This window comes from Dasypus novemcinctus, chromosome 3, assembly GCF_030445035.2.
Source record: "Dasypus novemcinctus isolate mDasNov1 chromosome 3, mDasNov1.1.hap2, whole genome shotgun sequence".
Lineage (NCBI taxonomy): Eukaryota > Metazoa > Chordata > Mammalia > Cingulata > Dasypodidae > Dasypus > Dasypus novemcinctus.
Genome location: NC_080675.1, coordinates 83,138,223 through 83,156,553, shown reverse-complemented (window position 1 = coordinate 83,156,553; position 18,331 = coordinate 83,138,223). Strand labels below are relative to the sequence as shown.

Here is an 18,331-nt window from a genome sequence, read left to right as displayed (position 1 = left end):
TCTTTTAGGACGTCCTAAAACCAGTCCCAAGTCTCGGCATCTCGCTCAACTTCCATAGGGCCTGCGTTCTTGCCCCGAGTCCACGGAGAAATGGACGCTTCTTCTTGCTTCCCGGTGGAGTTTTGCCTTCTGGGTGAGTATGGCACCAGGTCCCGGGAGAGAGACGTCTGTTAGTTGGCAAGCGATCCCCAGGCAGAAAACTGGCTGCACACACAGACGCATACAGGAACATGTCCCTGCAAAAGAGCTTGGGCGCATATTTTCCTCCCTTGAATTCTTTAATGCTTAAAGATTGTGTATGCGCGCGTGTGCGTGCGCGCGCGGGGCTGGGGGGTGGGAGGTGGGTATCGAGAAGCAGTCGGTACCCTAGCCCTGTTTTGAAACGGCTAACACAGTATCAGGTTCCTTTACAGTACCGTGGTTTGCTTCGAGTTACGGTCAGAAACCGGAACAGAAGGAAGGGGAGAAAGCAGGGAAGATTCAGAGACGACCGAGCTCTGGGCTGCACGACAAGCAGCTTCCAAAGCGTGGAGGATGGAACGGAGGAGGAGCAGAATACAGAGAAAGGGGAAAGCTAAGGAAAAATACTCACGCCAATGGGTAAAAGGGAAAAGGTGAGAAGGAATGGAGTAGGGGAGGGAACCAATGAGTGGGAGAGGCGGAGGAAGAAGGGGGAGGGGCAGAGGCCAATGTGGGAGCCCGGGCGCCGGCGAGAACGCGGTCCCGCGCGCTCGCCCCCCTCTCTCCGGCTCGAGAGCTCGCGCCGTCCGAGGCTCCCGGGAGACCAGGGCAGGGGCGGGGCGGAGCCGGGCGCGCGGCGCGGGAGGCGTAGCGAGGTGAGGGCTGCCGGGGCCGGGGATTGTGGGGCGGGCGGCCGGGGGCGCGCGTGCGCGCCCCGTCGAGGCTGCGCCGCCGCTCCGCCCCCGGCCGGGTGTGTGGCTGCGCGCGCGCGTGCGTTCCGGCGGTACGCGCCGGGAGAGATGCTGAGGTAAAGTTCGGGAGAGAGGGAGAGAGATCCGTCTGCGCGAGGAAGCCCGAGTGGCCGCCATTACTGAGCCCGGCGCGGCGGCGGGCGCGGGGGAAGGGGGGAGGGACGGGGCCGCCGCTGGTGGCGGGGAGGGAGGGAGGGTGGGTTATCAGGTTGCGGGAACTGTAGGGCTTGGGGGTTTCGGGCGTGTGTTGGGGGGGCGGGGAGAGGTTGCAAAGGGACGCGGCGCTCGCTGAGCGCGCCGGGGGAGAGAGGCGAGCCGAGAGTGGAGGAGGAGGAGGCGGCGGCGGCGGGAGCGCTCCCTAGGAATGTCGCTGCCGCCGCCACCGCCGGGACCGGTGCCGCTGAGGAGGAGAAGGTGGAGACCGACGGTGTTAGGTAGGTCCTTGCAACCCCCCGCTCCTCCGGGCCTGCCCGCTCGCCCCCTCCCCGCCCCGGCACTGACCCTCCCGCCACCGGCAGTCCCGCTCGATCGCCGTCGCCGGTTGTAACCAGTTCAAGGGGCTGGGGCCCCGCGGCCGCCGAGGGGAGCCTGGCGCCGCGCTCGGTCCTCGCAGGCCGGGTGGGGAGCGGCGACTGCGGGTGTGTGGGGGGGTGGGTACGGTCGGCGTGAAGGGCAGAGAGGCCGGGGGAGGGGGCGCTTTCTCCACAGGTGACGAGGTCGGGGTCACCGAAGGCCTGGTAGGCTGGGATCGCGCGGGCCCCCGCAGGCGTCCGCTCTCGCTCGCCGCCCTCACTCGCCCTGGTCTGGGATGGTAGGTGGGGGAAGGTGGCGATGTCTTTTCGCTGGCTGCTGCTAACGAGTGCCACCTGGAAGGGGGAGAAGGGGTGGGTGTATATTCGCGGAAACACAATTTCGGTTGCAAACTTGAACGCCTTTCCGGGGATCTGTCCTCTTCACTTTTCCCCCCACTCCTCCCTGGGTTCTCTTCACCACATTCCCATCGACTGCTAAAGCTCGGGGTAGGGTGAGAGAAGTTGCACGGCGCCGCCAAAACCGTAGTCCCATCGGTTGGCTGCGGCTGGGTTGAGGCGTTGATATTGAGTTTTTTCCAGGATAACCTCTAGATTCTCCCTCTGTTTGCGGTAAGGAAAAGTATCGGGTGGGGGTGGGGCAGGGCGCGGGAGCGCGCGCGTACTTCTCACAGAAATACACACGCTCGCTCGCTCGCTCACACCCTCCCGCACGGCGTTCTTGGAAATGCGAGTGAGGTGGAGGCTCTGGGTGTAGCTGAGGCTTTGGAAGGGGCTCGAAAGTAAGAGCAAACTGTTAGGACGGTTAGCAAAATTCCGGAAAGTTGTACGGGAGATGCTTATACTTCCTTATGATTAAAAATCTAGTTTTGGGCCATGCTACTAAGTGGGAATTTAAATGTTTAAATCTAGACCCAACTAGGCATATGGATGGGCGCGCGCGCGTTTTGCAGTTTAAATTCCCATCGATAATTTGCTTTGTCCTTTGTGATAGTCAGGTAGAAAACAATGACAACATCTTTTAACAATGTTCACGGGTATAACTGTAAAATTCGTGCTGTATCTTTGCTTATGCTGCCTTCTACAGGTGTTTGAGGGGGCAGGGAGGAAGGCTGTTTCCTCTTGAAGCTAAAACCACTATTACATTTGAATAGATTTAGGGGTGTTTATTCAGGACCTCATTTACTTAAGATATCTAGGTCTCCATTTAAAATGGCTCTTTTTTAAAAAAATTTGATTCAGTTGTAACTACTTGGAAAAATATTTTGTTTAGTAAGATATTTTAATTAGTAAATGTGTGTAGAAATGTTTTACTGTTGTTTCTGGCTTATTTGTACTTTAGTTTGATAAAGCAGTGTTTTTATTTAGTATTTCTAGACATACTGTTGACCATATAGGTACATACTAGAGAGTTTCCAGAATAAGGTTTTGCTTCCATTTTAAATTACTTTATCATTTTTGACTCTTTGATCCATTCTTTGTAACTGACGACCCACATTTCTTATATCTGTAATACATAGAGCAGAGGAAAAGAGTGAGAAGTGTGGGGGACCTAAAAATTGCCAAGGCATATCTCCAGAGCACTAAAGTAATTACTTTATGACTAAATATACTCAATTGAAAGATTGTGTATACCTAGGCTTTTAACTTTCAAAGTATAGCACTATTGATCTTAATTGACTTAAAGCAGAATCAGTCTAAACAATATAGATGATGAGCTGAGGATCGATTGCATAGACAACATTTTTTAACTAGGGTAAGCATATCTTATTTTACTATTCTTCATACACTATTAAGAGCATTACAGAGTGAGGTATGTTATACTTAGATATAAGAAATAACTTATTTTTTTATCCTGGTATCTTTGTCCATTTTTTTAAACTCTCTGCAGTTAAAATGTATTGCAAAATTAATATCCTAATTTTATTTCATTGTACCTAGAGTCAATGTTTTCAAAGTTGCCCAATCCCCCTCTCCCCCCCCTCCCTTTTTTTTTTCTGTTTTAAAGGCAGATTTAGTACGGTTACATTTTTGGAAGAAAAGAATTATTTTGACCTTTTGAAAGTTAAGATTTTTAAGGAATGAAATGTATTTGCATTCCCTTTTGTAAATGAATTTGTGGAGTAGCTTACAATAGTTTCACGCACCCCTTTTTTTAATTGAGAAAAAGTTACGTCTCGTGAAGACTCTCCTAAACTTCTTTTTCAACATTAGCAGGCCTGCAGCTGTTGCCTTTAATATTCACTTTTTAAATATGAAATGGCATAATAGAGATGGGCCATGATAACTACAGATTGTTTTAATTGTCACAACCTCAATTTCATGGACACTATTTCATTTGGGTTGTACTTTTTATTTGGGTTGTAAGAGCCATGATTATTTCTTCTTTTCTTTGCACACCAAGAAGGTATGCAGGTAATATGAATCAAGAAGCATTACAGGGATCGGATGTGGTTCAAGTGGTAGAATGCCTGCTTCCCACAAGGGAGGGCCTGGGTTGGGTTCCAGGACCTCCTTAAAATAAAAAAACAAGCAGACAGACAGAAAGAAAACCACAGCTGAGGAGCCCATGTGGCTCAGTGGTTGAGACCCGGTTTCCTACATATGAGGTCCCAGATTCAATCCTTGGCCCTGGTACCTTTAAAAAAAAACATGTAATGTGTGTTTTAGTAATATCCCTTACCTAGAATATGTTTGTAAAATGTATTTAAAATATACCGGGGATATATGGTTTCTAAAAGAACTGTGAAGAAACTTTGATAAAGTTGTGAGTAACCAAACCCTTACTTAAGTGAAAGTTTCAGCCAATCATTTTAGCAAACTAATAGGGAAAAAAAAAAACATTAGCAATTAAGAAGAATAGTTTACTCTGAAAGTTTTTTCAATTCAATTTAGCCTACTTAATTTACCCAGACCAGTATATTATTGAGTAGCCAGGCACTGTGAGTGATGCGAGTATAATACATTGCTTCTTGCTCTAAAAGAACTTTAAGTTTTGCTGGGGAAAGATCATGACACCTTATAAGTAGTTAAATGTCAGTTCAGGACAAAATAGAGGTGCTAGGGGAGCTGGTGTAGCCCCTGCTTTTCATGTATGAATTCCTGGATTCTCTCTTTGGTACTTCTTAAAAAAATAAAAGCACTATACCAGAAAGTACATACTGCTTAAAAAATTGGTGTGAAGGAATTAAGATAAAGGAGATAGCACTTGAAAGTTGGGTAGATGGAGATAAGTGAGGGGGAAAAAAAACCCATGTAGGTGAGTTAATGACAGTGTGGACCAAAAAGCACAGAGAAGAGCAGAGTTGATTGGTGTGTGAAGAGAAAATACGAGGTAAAAATGTAAGTGCAGTTTGGACCTTATGAGCTGAATAGAAGGATTTGGGAGAAAGTATTAACACTAGAGTACTAGTAGGGGTTATGGAGAAGTAAACATAAATGCATTGGAGTTATGTCCTAGCTGCTGTTTTTGACATTGTCAAACAGTCTTGGAAGAACTCTTGCCTTGGCTTCTGATACGCTGTAATTTCTTCATTTTCTTCCTGTTGATTATGTCCTCATCTGGATCTAAAATTGTATATTTCTTTCTATACTTATCTTTTCAGGGCCAAGATAATGTCTCTTCTCTTTTGGTTAACTATTTAGAGAAAGAAAACTTACCTTATGGCCTAGGGAATTGCGGAACCCAGGTTTCTACTCTCTTCTCTATTAGCTAGACATGTAATTCTTTGGATGTTTCTTTATAAAATAAGGATAATAAATGGTCTCTGGTGATTTTCTAGAGTTCTAAGATTGTTTGATCTTGAAATTTATATTACTACCATGTCTCATTCACTACTGAATTTTCATTTGTCTTTGGAAAAACTACAACCTGAAAATCAGATGAATCCCCATCTATTGCTGAAACTGGTTTGTTTTACATTAAGAAACATTGACTCATTTGTTTTTATTTCTTATATCTAGTAGCCAGTTACCAAACTCTCATTGTCTTGGATTACTCTCTTCTGTTCACTATGATAATTCCAGTTCTTCATCTCTTGGGTTTTGTGCCCCACCAAATCCAGTCTTACATTCCACTTCTAAACTAATCCGTATTGGCTCCAAATTGCTTATTATAAGATGTAACTCTTCTTTGCCCTTGAAGAATTGTAGTCTTAACTTACATCTTCAAGCCTATTACTCACTGCTTTCCAGCAGAGCTACAGTGGTGAACTATTCTACCCTAATCATACACGAATGACTTCTTTTTTAAAAATAATCCAATTCCAGTCAATTTTTCAAGAATGATTCAAGTCCTTTCTCTTATAAGAAATTGTTCGGAAACTGTTCATCTATTTCAGACAACTGATATATATGGCCCGTGGGCCAAATCTGGCTTGCTGCCATTTTGGTATAAAGGCTCGCTTTCTACATTTCAAAATGGCTGGGAAAAGTTTAAAAGATTAATATTTCATGATAAGTGAAACATATGAAATTCAAATTTCTGTGTCCAGGTTTATTGAAACACAGCCATGTTTGTTCATTTAAGTATTGTCACTAATAGTTTTGTGCTGTAACGGAAGAGTTGAGTTGGTACAACAGGGACTATATGGCCCACAAAGCCTAAAATATTTTCTGTCTTAAACACTGATGTATATCAACTTACATTGTGCTTCCATTTCTAAAAGTCCCTATTGGATTTATCAGGTCTATAGTATAGCATATTGCCTTTGTCTCCTCAGGTATGCTACTATAAACCTGCCTAAGGATAGCGGGAACAATGCTTTTCATTCAGCCTTTAAAATTTTTTTTTAAAAAACTTTGCCTTCTTTTAAGTTCATACGCCTTCAGATTCTTTACTCAACCTCTTAATGGTTCTAGTTCATGTTATGAAAATAATGGTTCACTTCTTGTATTGCATTATCACTAATTTTTTTTTTTTGAGGTATCAGGGCTAGGGTTTAAATTAATCCCTGGATTTCATGTGAGAAGCCAGTGCTCAACCACTGAGCCACATCAGCTCCCTACATTATAATATTAATGTCAAATCATGCCCTCCCCCAACTCCTCTCCAGTTTTTTAAAGTGGGGAGAAAGGACACATCAGTGGCTTAGTGAACTTCCCTTTACATTCCCATTACACCCATAAATCCTCTGACTTAAAGCTAAACAGATAGTGCCTAAGCACAGTAAGTACTGTTGTTTACGTAGGTTGTTATAAAGAGTCGACCTTTGGTTCTTCTGTTTTCACCACAGAATAAGGATATGGACTAGGAAGAGTTTAGAATAATTTTTATACCACGGCCTCAGGGATATAATGTCTGGGAGAGTATAGGTTAAATAATAGGGTGGGCAGTTAAACTGTTTGGAAATAATTTATTGATGTTTTCAAATATTTTCACCAGCCGGGATTTTTTAAATAGTAATTGCTTGAAATATTTATAAACTTGTAATTTGTATTGCTGATAAGACTCAAGTCTTGAAAGAAACTAGGATATTTTGCAATACCAGACTTTAGAGCCTTATAGATAGCAGTATGTGATTTTTATCAATTGTGACTGCAAATGTGACTTCAGGATTGTTCAGTAGTTTAGGAGCTCACTGTTCTGAGTCTGGGGATTGATTTGTTTATTCACTAAATATTTATTGAGTACTCATTTTGTGTAAGGTGCAGTTCTGGATGCTGGGGATATGGTAAAGAATGCAACTGAATTTCCTTGACCTAACAGTTTAATCCTGAATCCTACCAAAATGTGTGTCCAGGTTATTTTATTCACTACATATATTTTATATATTAGTCTTCTCTAAAGACTAATTCATGAAAATGATGACTTTTAAGGATAATTTTTTATGCCAAAGCATTAAGAACACTTTGGTTTTTAATGTGTGTTAGCTTTTGTGCACTTATTAAGGATTTTATTGAGTAGCTATTAGGTGGGAAGTACTCTTCTAGTCTCTTGGAATATGTTGGTGAAATAAAAAAGATCTGTGCCTTTGTAGATCTTTTATTAAACCTGATTAGGCTGGAAAGAATAGTGTTAAAGGCAAATAATAAAGAAGTAAATTGATAGGTAGTGGGTATTTTGAGTAGATTGGGTAAAGTAAGTACAAAGGCAGGAACATGCTTAGCATGTCGAGAAGCATTTCAGTGTTCCTCAGTGACTGGATCAGAATGAAAATGAGGAGAATAGTAGGAGAGGAGGTCAGAGAGGTAAGGGGGTTGCAGAAGACAGATCTTACAGTATGTATGCCATTGAAAGGACTTGTCTTTTCCTTTTAGGAATGACTGGAAAGTTCTGAGCAGAAGAATGGGAGGCTCTGACATATTTTAAAAGGAACGCTGGCTGCTCTGATGTGAACAGACTGGGAAAGAGCAACAGGAATGGAAGAAGGGACACTAGTTTAGAAGGCTTTGAGTAATCTAGAGCTGAAAGTGATGGTAGATGGGATCAGGGTTTTTGCAGTAAAGAAAGTGGAAAGTGGTAAATTCTGGATATGTTTTAAAGATAGGGACAATAGGAATTACCTAAAAGTATAATTTAAAAAAGAAAGTGGAAAGTGGTAAATTCTGGATATGTTTTAAAGATAGGGACAATAGGAATTACCTAAAAGTATAATTTAAAATTTAAAAGCATAAAAAACATTTAAAAGAATTATACCTTTAATTAATGAATACAGCAGTTTTGTGAAGTGATATAAAATTTAAGTTTTTTTAAGATTCCTAATTACTAAAAATTTACTTTTTCAGTTTTTAGTTCCCTGTAGGACTTTCTTCTTTTTTTAGTTTTTACAGAAAGTCACACTGTTAGTAAAACTCCATTGAAAGGAACATGTTAATGTTTGAATGGCCTAGCAAGACTTTTCATAAAACTTAGAGATAAAACCTCATTTTGACAGACAGGACAATTTAACCCAAATAAAGTTTATATGATTATCTTCCAGGCAAAATGAAGGAGCGCATTGCAGACTATTAAAAGCAGTACTGTTGCTTGGGAAGAAAATAAAAGATTGGGCATCAAGAGACCTTCATCCTAGTTCTGTTTATGAGTAGATCATTGATATTTTTATCCTGATTTATTTCTTCTTCAGTAAAAATAAGCATGATGCTACATGTTAAGAGAAAATGAGTACGTTGTATAAAAGAAAGATGTCAAGTGTAAAAAGAAAGAGATGGTCGTGGACTGATAGAAGCAAATACATTTTAAAGGAGAATTTAGAAATTAAATCAGATAGCCCACATAGAGTTGATTAGTAGGAGCATGAAAAACAGAAGGGATTCTTTTGTTCTGAGCATGGAAAAGCTACTATGATGGGTTGGGGATTGAATTATGTCCCCCACAAAAGGCATATTCAGATCCCAACCGCTGGTCCTGTGGGTCTGAACACATTTGTAAATAAGACTTTTGAAGATTCTAGTTAAGGTGTGCCCAAACTGAATGAATGAGGGTGGGTCTTAATCCAGTATGGCTCATGTCCTTATAAGTAAAGGAAATTGGACATGGGAGGAGAGGAAGCTACAGGGAGCAGCCAGAAACTGGATGTCAGTAGAACCAGAAGAAAAGAAAACACTGTCATATAACAGAAAAGCCAAGGAACCTCAAGATTGCTGGCCAGCCAGAAAATACCAGCCCCAGAAGGAAGCAAGCCTTCTAGCCTCTGAAACAGTGAGCCAATAAATGCCTGTTGTTAAGCCAACTAATTGTATGGTATTTGTTTTAGCAGTTAGGAAACTAAGACACCTACTTAGTTAACAAATTTAGCCTGATGGTGTGGGCCAGTGGATAATTCATGTGTGTATATAAACTTTGCCAGTGTATGACATTCAATTCCCTATAGCCTGTTACAGCAAACCTCATATGAGTTGTCTTTCCCCTGTGGGGTGGTAACACTGTACTTAGTCATACAAATGGCAAAATCCAAAATCCTTTTTGGGGACAAGATGACAGTTTTTTCCTAATCTGGCGGGGGGGAGGGGGAGGGCAGTTCTCAATTTTTTTTTTTAAGTCTCAAAAGTTTTTTTTCTCCAAATTACAACATGTGAGTAAAGTAAAACTATAAATCAGATAAAGAAGGCTTCTGATGAACGAGTAGGCAGGAGAAGGCACCTACTTGCCAGCACCCTTCTTTCCTACCTCTAGGTAAAAGAATTTTTCCATCACCATTTGAAAAGTACTTACATGGTGATGCATGACTTAAGCTCTGGAATTGATTTCAAAATATCAGCAGGTAGCCTGCTTTAGAGCATCATTAGAAAGAAGGACATGGATGGTTCTCACTGTGTCTAATTGGCAGTTTACTGTGAATTGGTGTGTAAACCAGAAATGTCATGCAAAGCTTCCTTGTTTTGAAGTTAAACTTCAATATACATGATTCAGAGACTGCCACTATCAAATTAATTAGGATGTGTGGAAGCTTTGGTATTAAAATTTAACTTCATTGCGATAATAGTTTTATTTCTGATATAGATTAAAAAGTCTTGTGGTTTTCAGTGACCAATAGAAGGATGATGACTTCATGCCAACCATTCATCTTCATTTCATTCAGAGACCTCTTCCTGAAACTAAAACTTTTGACATACTTTTTACGATAGGATGTTTTTGTGTCTATTCTTTCCCTTTTATCTCAAAGTATAGAGTGTATCTCAGTATTTTGGGGTTTATGTTTTAGAAGAGCAGAAGCAAGTCTTTCAAAGACTTGCTTTAAAGTGTACCACTATCCAGAATTATATTGTGCTTGGATAAGCATATATAGCAAATATTAATAAAGATGTGACTCTTATCAGGATTAGGTTTGTAGTTAGAAATTTTCTACAGTACTTAAGTACTTAGTATATTGTATTATTTTTCCCACCTACCAAGTCTCTTCAACTGGAGGATGGGACAGTCTTATACATCTTTGAATTGCTCTTAATTTCAAAATTGTACTTATGACGTGTCAGATTTAATAGATGCTTGTTTAATAAAGAGCTGTATTTCATTATTTAGTTCTTGTGTTTGTACTGTAAAGTTCCCTGCGGTATATTACCTCTCCCTGGAAAACGTGTTCAAGTCCTAGACCCCAGTTTTGTGGGTATAAACTAATTTGTAAATGGAATCTCAAATCCTAACTACGGTCCTGTGGATGTTGACTTATTTGTAAATAGGATCATTGGAGATACTATAAGGGGACGCCAGATTGAATTGGAGTGGGCTTTAATATAACTGAATCCTAATAAGTAGAGAAAATTTAGGTGCAGTCAGTATAAGGCAGAGGAGGAACATAAGGAGACAGACTGTCATGTGAAGGATGCAGAGATGCATCTGCAACAAGTGCCTCCAGCAAGCTGCCACTGGAACACTACAAACCTAGGAGAAAGCATGGCCTTGCTCACACCTTGATTTTGGACTTCTAACCTCCAGAACTTTCATAAAGTAATCCCTAGATAGGTTTTCTTTTAATGTACATTTTAAAGTATGTCATCTGCAGTTTTTTGGCTTTTCTAGTAAGAAGAAAGCATATTCTATAACATTTTCTGTTTTTTTTTCCTTGTTAGCCAAGGAATTGTTCTGTTTTCACCAGTTAATTTTCTTTTTTTATTACTGTTATGTAACTTTGTTATTCAGTTAGTGCACTATGTTTCCTTTTCTGTAAATATCCATTAAAAAATGTAGTCCAATGTTCTTTTTTTTTTATTTGAAGATTTTATTTTTAAAATTTATTTCTCTCCCCCCACCCTGTTGTCTGCTCTCTGTGTCCATTCGCTGTGTGTTTTTCTGTGTCCATTTGGCTTCTTGTCAGCAGTACTGGAAATCTGTTTCTTTTTGTTGCATCATCTTGCTGCATCAGCTCTCCATGTGTGCAGCACCACACCTGGGCAGGCTGCGCTTTCTTCACACAGGGCGGCTCTCCTTATGGGGCGCACTCTTGCGAGTGGGGCTCCCCTACCTGGGGGACACCCCTGCATGGTATGGCACTTCTTGCGTGCATCAGCACTGTGAGTGGGTCAGCTCACCACACAGGTCAGGAGGCCCTGGGTTTGAACCCTGGACCTCCCATGTGGTAGGTAGACTTTCTATCTGTTGAGCCAAATCCACTTCCCCAGTGTTCTTTTAATGCAGTTTAGGTAAAGAATGTTAAATTTGGTGATAGGTGAAAATATTCAGTTTGACCAGATTAAGATTTTTGGAATATAAGAATACATCTGAAATTTAATTTTTAAAATTACTATAATTTTACCAGAAATCCTAGTCAGAACTTTAAATACAAAACAGTTTCTCAAACACCATTTGATTTTTGGTATGATAAATGTACGTGCAATCTAAATGCTAATTTGCAACAGAGGTCAGTGGAGAGGGGAGGTATTTTGAAAGGGGAGTTTCTTATTTTTCTTTAATTCCTTAATGTACTTTATTTCGTCTGGGTTGAAGATAATTTTCACATATGTTGGTGTGTCTGACTTTGGGTTTTATCTTGTGGAATTTTGAGGTGGTAGAAATGATGTGTTGCCTTTTTTTTTTTTAAAGATTTATTTATTTATTTCTCTCCCCTTCCCCGCCCCGCCCCGGTTGTCTGTTGTCTGTTCTCTGTGTCTATTTGCTGCGTCTTCTTTGTCTGCTTCTCTTGTTGTCAGCGGCACGGGAATCTGTGTTTCTTTTTGTTGCATCATCTTGTGTCAGCTCTCCGTGTGTGGAGCGCCATTCCTGGGCAGGCTGCACTTTCTTTCGCGCTGGGCAGCTCTCCTTAGGGGCGCAATCTTTGAGCGTGGGGCTCCCCTACGTGGGGACACCCCTGCGTGGCAGGGCACTCCTTGCGCGCATCAGCACTGCGCATGGGCTGGCTCCACATGGGTCAAGGAGGCCTGGGGTTTGAACCACGGACCTCCCATGTGGTAGATGGGCACCTTAACCACTGGGCTAAGTCCGCTTCCCAATGTGTTGCTTTTAAGTAAGCATCAAAAAAGTATGAAGAATTTCCAAGTAAAAGTTGTTTTAAAAGATTGATTCAGGGGAGCGGATGTGGCTCAAGCAGTTGAGTGCTTGCTTCCCACATGGGAGGTCCTGGGTTCAAGCCCTAGTACCTCCTAAAAACAAACAAATGAAAAAGCCAACTCAGAGGAGCTGATGTGACTCAGTGATTCAAAGCGTCAGTTGCCCCCATACAAGGCCCATGCTTCCATCTCTAGTCTCAGTACCTCAAAAAAAAAAATTTTTTTTTTTGATTCATTGCCTACATATGAGTAAATAACCAAAATTAAATTACATTCAATTCTTAAAAGCTTCTAGTGTTGCTGGTATACCAAATAATTAAAAATTATTTGTCTCAGAGGTATAATCTTAAAAACCGTTTAGTTTGGTGCTACTCAAAATATGGTCCCTAAACTCTTTGTAACTGCTCTGATAGGAGATGTAAATCAAGAAATTGAAAGGGATTGAGGAACAATTTGACAGTAATTTTATGTTTGTTGAATTTAACTTTAAAAATTGTGGTTTTTAAAAATTTATTATATTTTATAAAATCGGTCTGACAGGATTTTTTTTAAAGATTTATTTTGTTTATTTCTCTCTCTCCCCTTGTTGTTGCTCACGATCTACTTCCTGTTCGTTTTATTTTTAGGGGCCACTGGGAACTGAACCTGGGGCCTCCTGTGTGTGGGGAGACACCCAATCACTGGACCCACCTGTGCTCCCTGCTTATTGTGTCTTTCATTGTGTTTGCTTGCTGTGACTCTTCTTTGTGTCATCTTGCTGTGTCACCTTGCTGCGCCAGCTTGCGGTCTTGCTCATTTTCTTTAGGAGGCACTGGGAACCAAACCCGGGACCTCCCGTGTGTTAGGCGGGCCCCCAGCTGCGTGAGCCACATCCACTTCCAGTTTGACCCTTTTGAAATAAACATTGGTCCTTTGTTATAGGTAGCTTGATGATCTTAATAAATACTGTTATTTGTATTAACTGTCCATTTCTACTTCTGCTTAAGGTTTTGGATTTTCTTAATTGTTTTAGGGCATAAAATTTAATAGATTTCACGGGAATGTGTTAAAATATTTTGAATCTTTTTTAAACTTTAAAATGTTACTAAATTCATATGGTTTTCCATTTCAGGGAACAAGTTTTGAGGAGCCCTGTAACATGAGGCAGAACATTTTGTATTTTATAAGTTGGGGTTGTTGCTAAGGCATTTGACACATTTTAGTGATTATCAAACATAGCCTCCACTTACAGAAGGCAGAGAAGATAAGGGCGGGAAAAGGACTGGTTGTTTCCTCAAATACATAGGAAGCAGTAATTAGAGGCAAAACACATTTCATTAATAGGAGTTTATTTTTAAGTTTGTGAGACATTACATTAAATTTTATATTTAATTATGTTAATTTTTATAATTTGTTAGATTTTAAATTTTGAATTCATCTTGGATTTATAATAGTCAATCAGAGACTGTTCTTATGGTGGTTTCTTTAAAAGCTTGTAACAAAGAAAGTTAGAGCACTGTTAACATGCATGATTCTTTGCTATGAACATCTTTAAAATGTGTAACTCAGTGTATATGTTTTATGATTAAGATTTGTCCTTTTTGCCCTCTTTCTAGGAAGATGATCCATAAGATCTTGAAGACCTTATTGCACAGAAATGAGGGAAATACAAAGAACCAAATGAAGTTCTGAAGTTCTGGATCTGTGTTTTGACATGATTTTATTTTCAGAATGAGAAATATATCTGGTTACCTTTGTGAATGTAGAGACATAAGAAGAGAGTTATAATGGCAAAAAACAAAGAGCCTCGTCCCCCATCCTATACTATCAGTGTAGTTGGACTCTCTGGCACTGAAAAAGACAAAGGTAACTGTGGAGTTGGAAAATCTTGTTTGTGCAATAGATTTGTACGCTCAAAAGCAGATGAATATTATCCAGAGCATACGTCTGTGCTTAGCACGATAGACTTTGGAGGACGAGTAGTAAACAATGATCACTTTTTATACTGGGGTGACATAACACAAAGTGGTGAAGATGGAGTAGAATGCAAAATTCATGTCATTGAACAGACAGAGTTCATTGATGACCAGACTTTCTTGCCTCATCGGAGTACGAATTTGCAACCATACATAAAACGTGCAGCTGCCTCTAAACTGCAGTCAGCAGAAAAGCTAATGTACATTTGCACTGATCAGCTAGGCTTGGAGCAAGACTTTGAACAGAAGCAGATGCCTGAAGGGAAGCTCAATGTAGATGGATTTTTATTGTGCATTGATGTAAGTCAAGGATGCAATAGGAAGTTTGATGATCAACTTAAATTTGTGAATAACCTTTTTGTCCAGCTGTCAAAATCAAAAAAACCTGTAATAATAGCAGCAACTAAATGTGATGAATGTGTAGATCATTATCTTAGAGAAGTTCAAGCATTTGCTTCAAACAAAAAGAACCTTCTCGTAGTGGAAACATCAGCCCGATTTAATGTCAACATTGAGACGTGTTTCACTGCACTGGTACAAATGCTGGATAAAACTCGTGGCAAGCCTAAAATCATTCCCTATCTGGATGCTTATAAAACACAGAGACAACTTGTTGTCACAGCAACAGATAAGTTTGAAAAACTTGTGCAGACTGTGAGAGATTATCATGCAACTTGGAAAACTGTTAGTAATAAATTAAAAAATCATCCTGATTATGAAGAATACATCAATTTAGAGGGAACAAGAAAGGCCAGAAATACATTCTCAAAGCATATAGAACAACTTAAACAAGAACATATAAGGAAAAGAAGAGAAGAATATATAAATACTTTACCAAGAGCATTCAATACTCTTTTGCCAAATCTAGAAGAGATTGAACATATGAATTGGTCAGAAGCTTTGAAGTTAATGGAAAAGAGAGCAGATTTCCAGTTATGTTTTGTGGTGCTAGAGAAAACACCTTGGGATGAAACTGACCATATAGACAAAGTTAATGATAGACGGATTCCGTTTGACCTCCTAAGCACTTTAGAAGCTGAGAAAGTCTATCAGAACCATGTACAACATTTAATATCAGAGAAGAGGAGGGTAGAAATGAAGGAAAAATTCAAAAAGACTTTGGAAAAAATTCAGTTCATTTCACCTGGGCAGCCATGGGAGGAAGTTATGTGCTTTGTTATGGAGGATGAAGCCTTCAAATATATCACTGAGGCTGATAGCAAAGAGGTATATGGTAGGCATCAGCGAGAAATAGTTGAAAAAGCCAAAGAAGAGTTTCAGGAAATGCTTTTTGAACATTCTGAACTTTTTTATGATTTAGATCTTAATGCAACACCAAGTTCAGATAAAATGAGTGAAATTCATACAGTTCTGAGTGAAGAACCTAGATATAAAGCTTTACAGAAACTTGCACCTGATAGGGAGTCTCTTCTGCTTAAGCATATTGGGTTTGTTTATCACCCTACTAAAGAAACATGTCTTAGTGGCCAAAATTGCACAGACATTAAAGTGGAACTGTTACTTTCCAGGAGTCTTTTGCAGATGGATCATGGCCGCTCCAGGTTGTATCATGATAGTACCAGTATAGATAAGGTTAACCTTTTCATTTTAGGGAAAGATGGCCTTGCCCAAGAACTAGCAAATGAAATAAGAACACAGTCTACCGATGATGAGTATGCCTTAGATGGGAAAATTTATGAACTCGATCTTCGGCCGTTTGATGCCAAATCGCCTTACGTTTTGAGTCATTTATGGACTGCTGCCTTTAAACCACATGGGTGCTTCTGTGTTTTTAATTCCATTGAGTCACTGAATTTTATTGGGGAATTTATTGGAAAAGTAAGAACTGAAGCTTCTCAGACCAGAAAAGATAAATATATGGCTAATCTTCCATTTACATTAATTCTGGCTAATCAGAGAGATTCCATTAGTAAGAATCTACCAATTCTCAGGCACCAAGGGCAGCAATTGGCAAACAAGTTACAATGTCCTTTTGTAGATGTACCTGCTGGTACATATCCTCGTAAATTTAATGAAACCCAAATAAAGCAAGCTCTAAGAGGAGTATTGGAATCAGTTAAACACAATTTAGATGTGGTGAGCCCAGTTCCTACCAATAAGGATGTTTCAGAAGCTGACTTGAGAATTGTCATGTGTGCCATGTGTGGTGATCCATTTAGTGTGGATCTTATTCTTTCACCCTTCCTTGATTCTCATTCTTGCAGTGCTGCTCAAGCTGGACAGAATAATTCCTTAATGCTTGATAAAATTATTGGTGAAAAGAGGAGGCGAATACAGATCACAATATTATCTTATCATTCCTCAATTGGAGTAAGGAAAGATGAACTGGTTCATGGGTATATATTAGTTTACTCTGCCAAAAGGAAAGCATCAATGGGAATGCTTCGAGCATTTCTTTCTGAAGTTCAGGACACCATTCCTGTACAGCTGGTAGCAGTTACTGACAGCCAAGCAGATTTTTTTGAAAATGAGGCCATCAAGGAATTAATGACTGAAGGAGAACACATAGCAACTGAGATCACTGCTAAATTTACAGCATTGTATTCTTTATCTCAGTATCATCGACAAACTGAGGTCTTTACTCTATTTTTCAGTGATGTTTTGGAGAAAAAAAATATGATAGAAAACTCCTATTTATCTGATAATACAAGGGAATCAACACATCAGAGTGAAGATGTTTTCCTACCATCTCCCAGAGACTGTTATCCTTATAACAACTACCCTGATTCAGATGACGATACTGAAGCACCACCTCCTTATAGTCCAATTGGGGATGATGTGCAGTTACTTCCAACACCTAGTGAACGTTCCAGATACAGATTAGATTTGGAAGGAAATGAATATCCTATTCATAGCACCCCAAACTGTCATGACCATGAACGCAACCATAAAGTGCCTCCACCTATTAAACCTAAACCAGTTGTACCTAAAACAAATGTGAAGAAACTAGACCCAAACCTTTTAAAAACAATTGAAGCTGGTATTGGTAAAAATCCAAGGAAACAGACTTCCAGGGTGCCTTTGGCACATCCAGAAGATATGGATCCTTCCGATAACTATGCGGAGCCTATTGACACAATTTTTAAGCAGAAGGGCTATCCTGATGAGATTTATGTTGTCCCAGATGATAGTCAGAATCGCATTATTAAAATTAGAAACTCGTTTGTAAATAACACCCAAGGAGATGAAGAAAATGGATTTTCTGATAGAATCTCAAAAGGCCATGGGGAACGGAGACCTTCAAAATACAAATATAAATCTAAAACCCTGTTTAGTAAAGCTAAGTCATACTACAGAAGAACACATTCAGACGCAAGTGATGATGAGGCTTTCACTACTTCTAAAACAAAAAGAAAAGGAAGACATCGTGGAAGTGAAGAAGATCCACTTCTTTCTCCAGTTGAAACTTGGAAAGGTGGTATTGATAATCCTGCAATCACTTCAGACCAGGAGTTAGATGATAAGAAAATGAAGAAGAAAACCCATAAAGTAAAGGAAGATAAAAAGGTAAGTTTAAAGTCAGTGATGTTTAGAGAGATCTTTTTTTGTCTTTTTAATAATGTGTAAAGTTTTTTTAAGATAATGGATTTGATGACTGTCTTATGTCAAATTCAGTGGAATATAATTAGTGGCTCCTTTTTTGTTACTGTTTCATTGCATTTTGTTTACTTGTGTCTTACTTGGTGTAAAAGTTTGATTTCATATTCTTTAGCATAAAAATTCTAGGTGGATATGTTCTCCTAAGTATACAGAAAACCAGATATAAAGTAGTTTCCTACATTTTTTCTATTTGCCTATAAATATTCCACTTGTTTTTTTCTTCTCTACCAGTTTTGTAGTATTAATTCAATGCACCTGTCTCACTAAAGGCTATTAACATTAACAATTTAAAGCCCTTGTAAAATTACCTTTTCCAGGCAGCTTCTTTGTGGATGCTGGCAAAATGCCT

At 39.9% G+C, this 18,331-nt stretch overlaps 1 protein-coding gene across 7 annotated transcripts in view; it reads left to right on the top strand.

The window, feature by feature from the left end:
- The first annotated feature begins 306 nt into the window (after window positions 1–306).
- ARHGAP5 (Rho GTPase activating protein 5) overlaps window positions 307–18,331 on the top strand; it is an 89,967-nt gene continuing 71,942 nt past the window's right edge. For 2 of the 7 annotated variants that reach the window (XM_058293597.2, XM_058293594.2), the window contains exons 1-2: window positions 718–836; window positions 14,002–17,889. In XM_058293597.2, the coding sequence (XP_058149580.1) occupies window positions 14,173–17,889 (3,717 nt within the window). In that variant the 5' untranslated portion in view covers window positions 718–836; window positions 14,002–14,172. The other 5 variants (XM_058293596.1, XM_058293591.1, XM_058293595.2 and 2 more) reach the window with 3 other exon arrangements.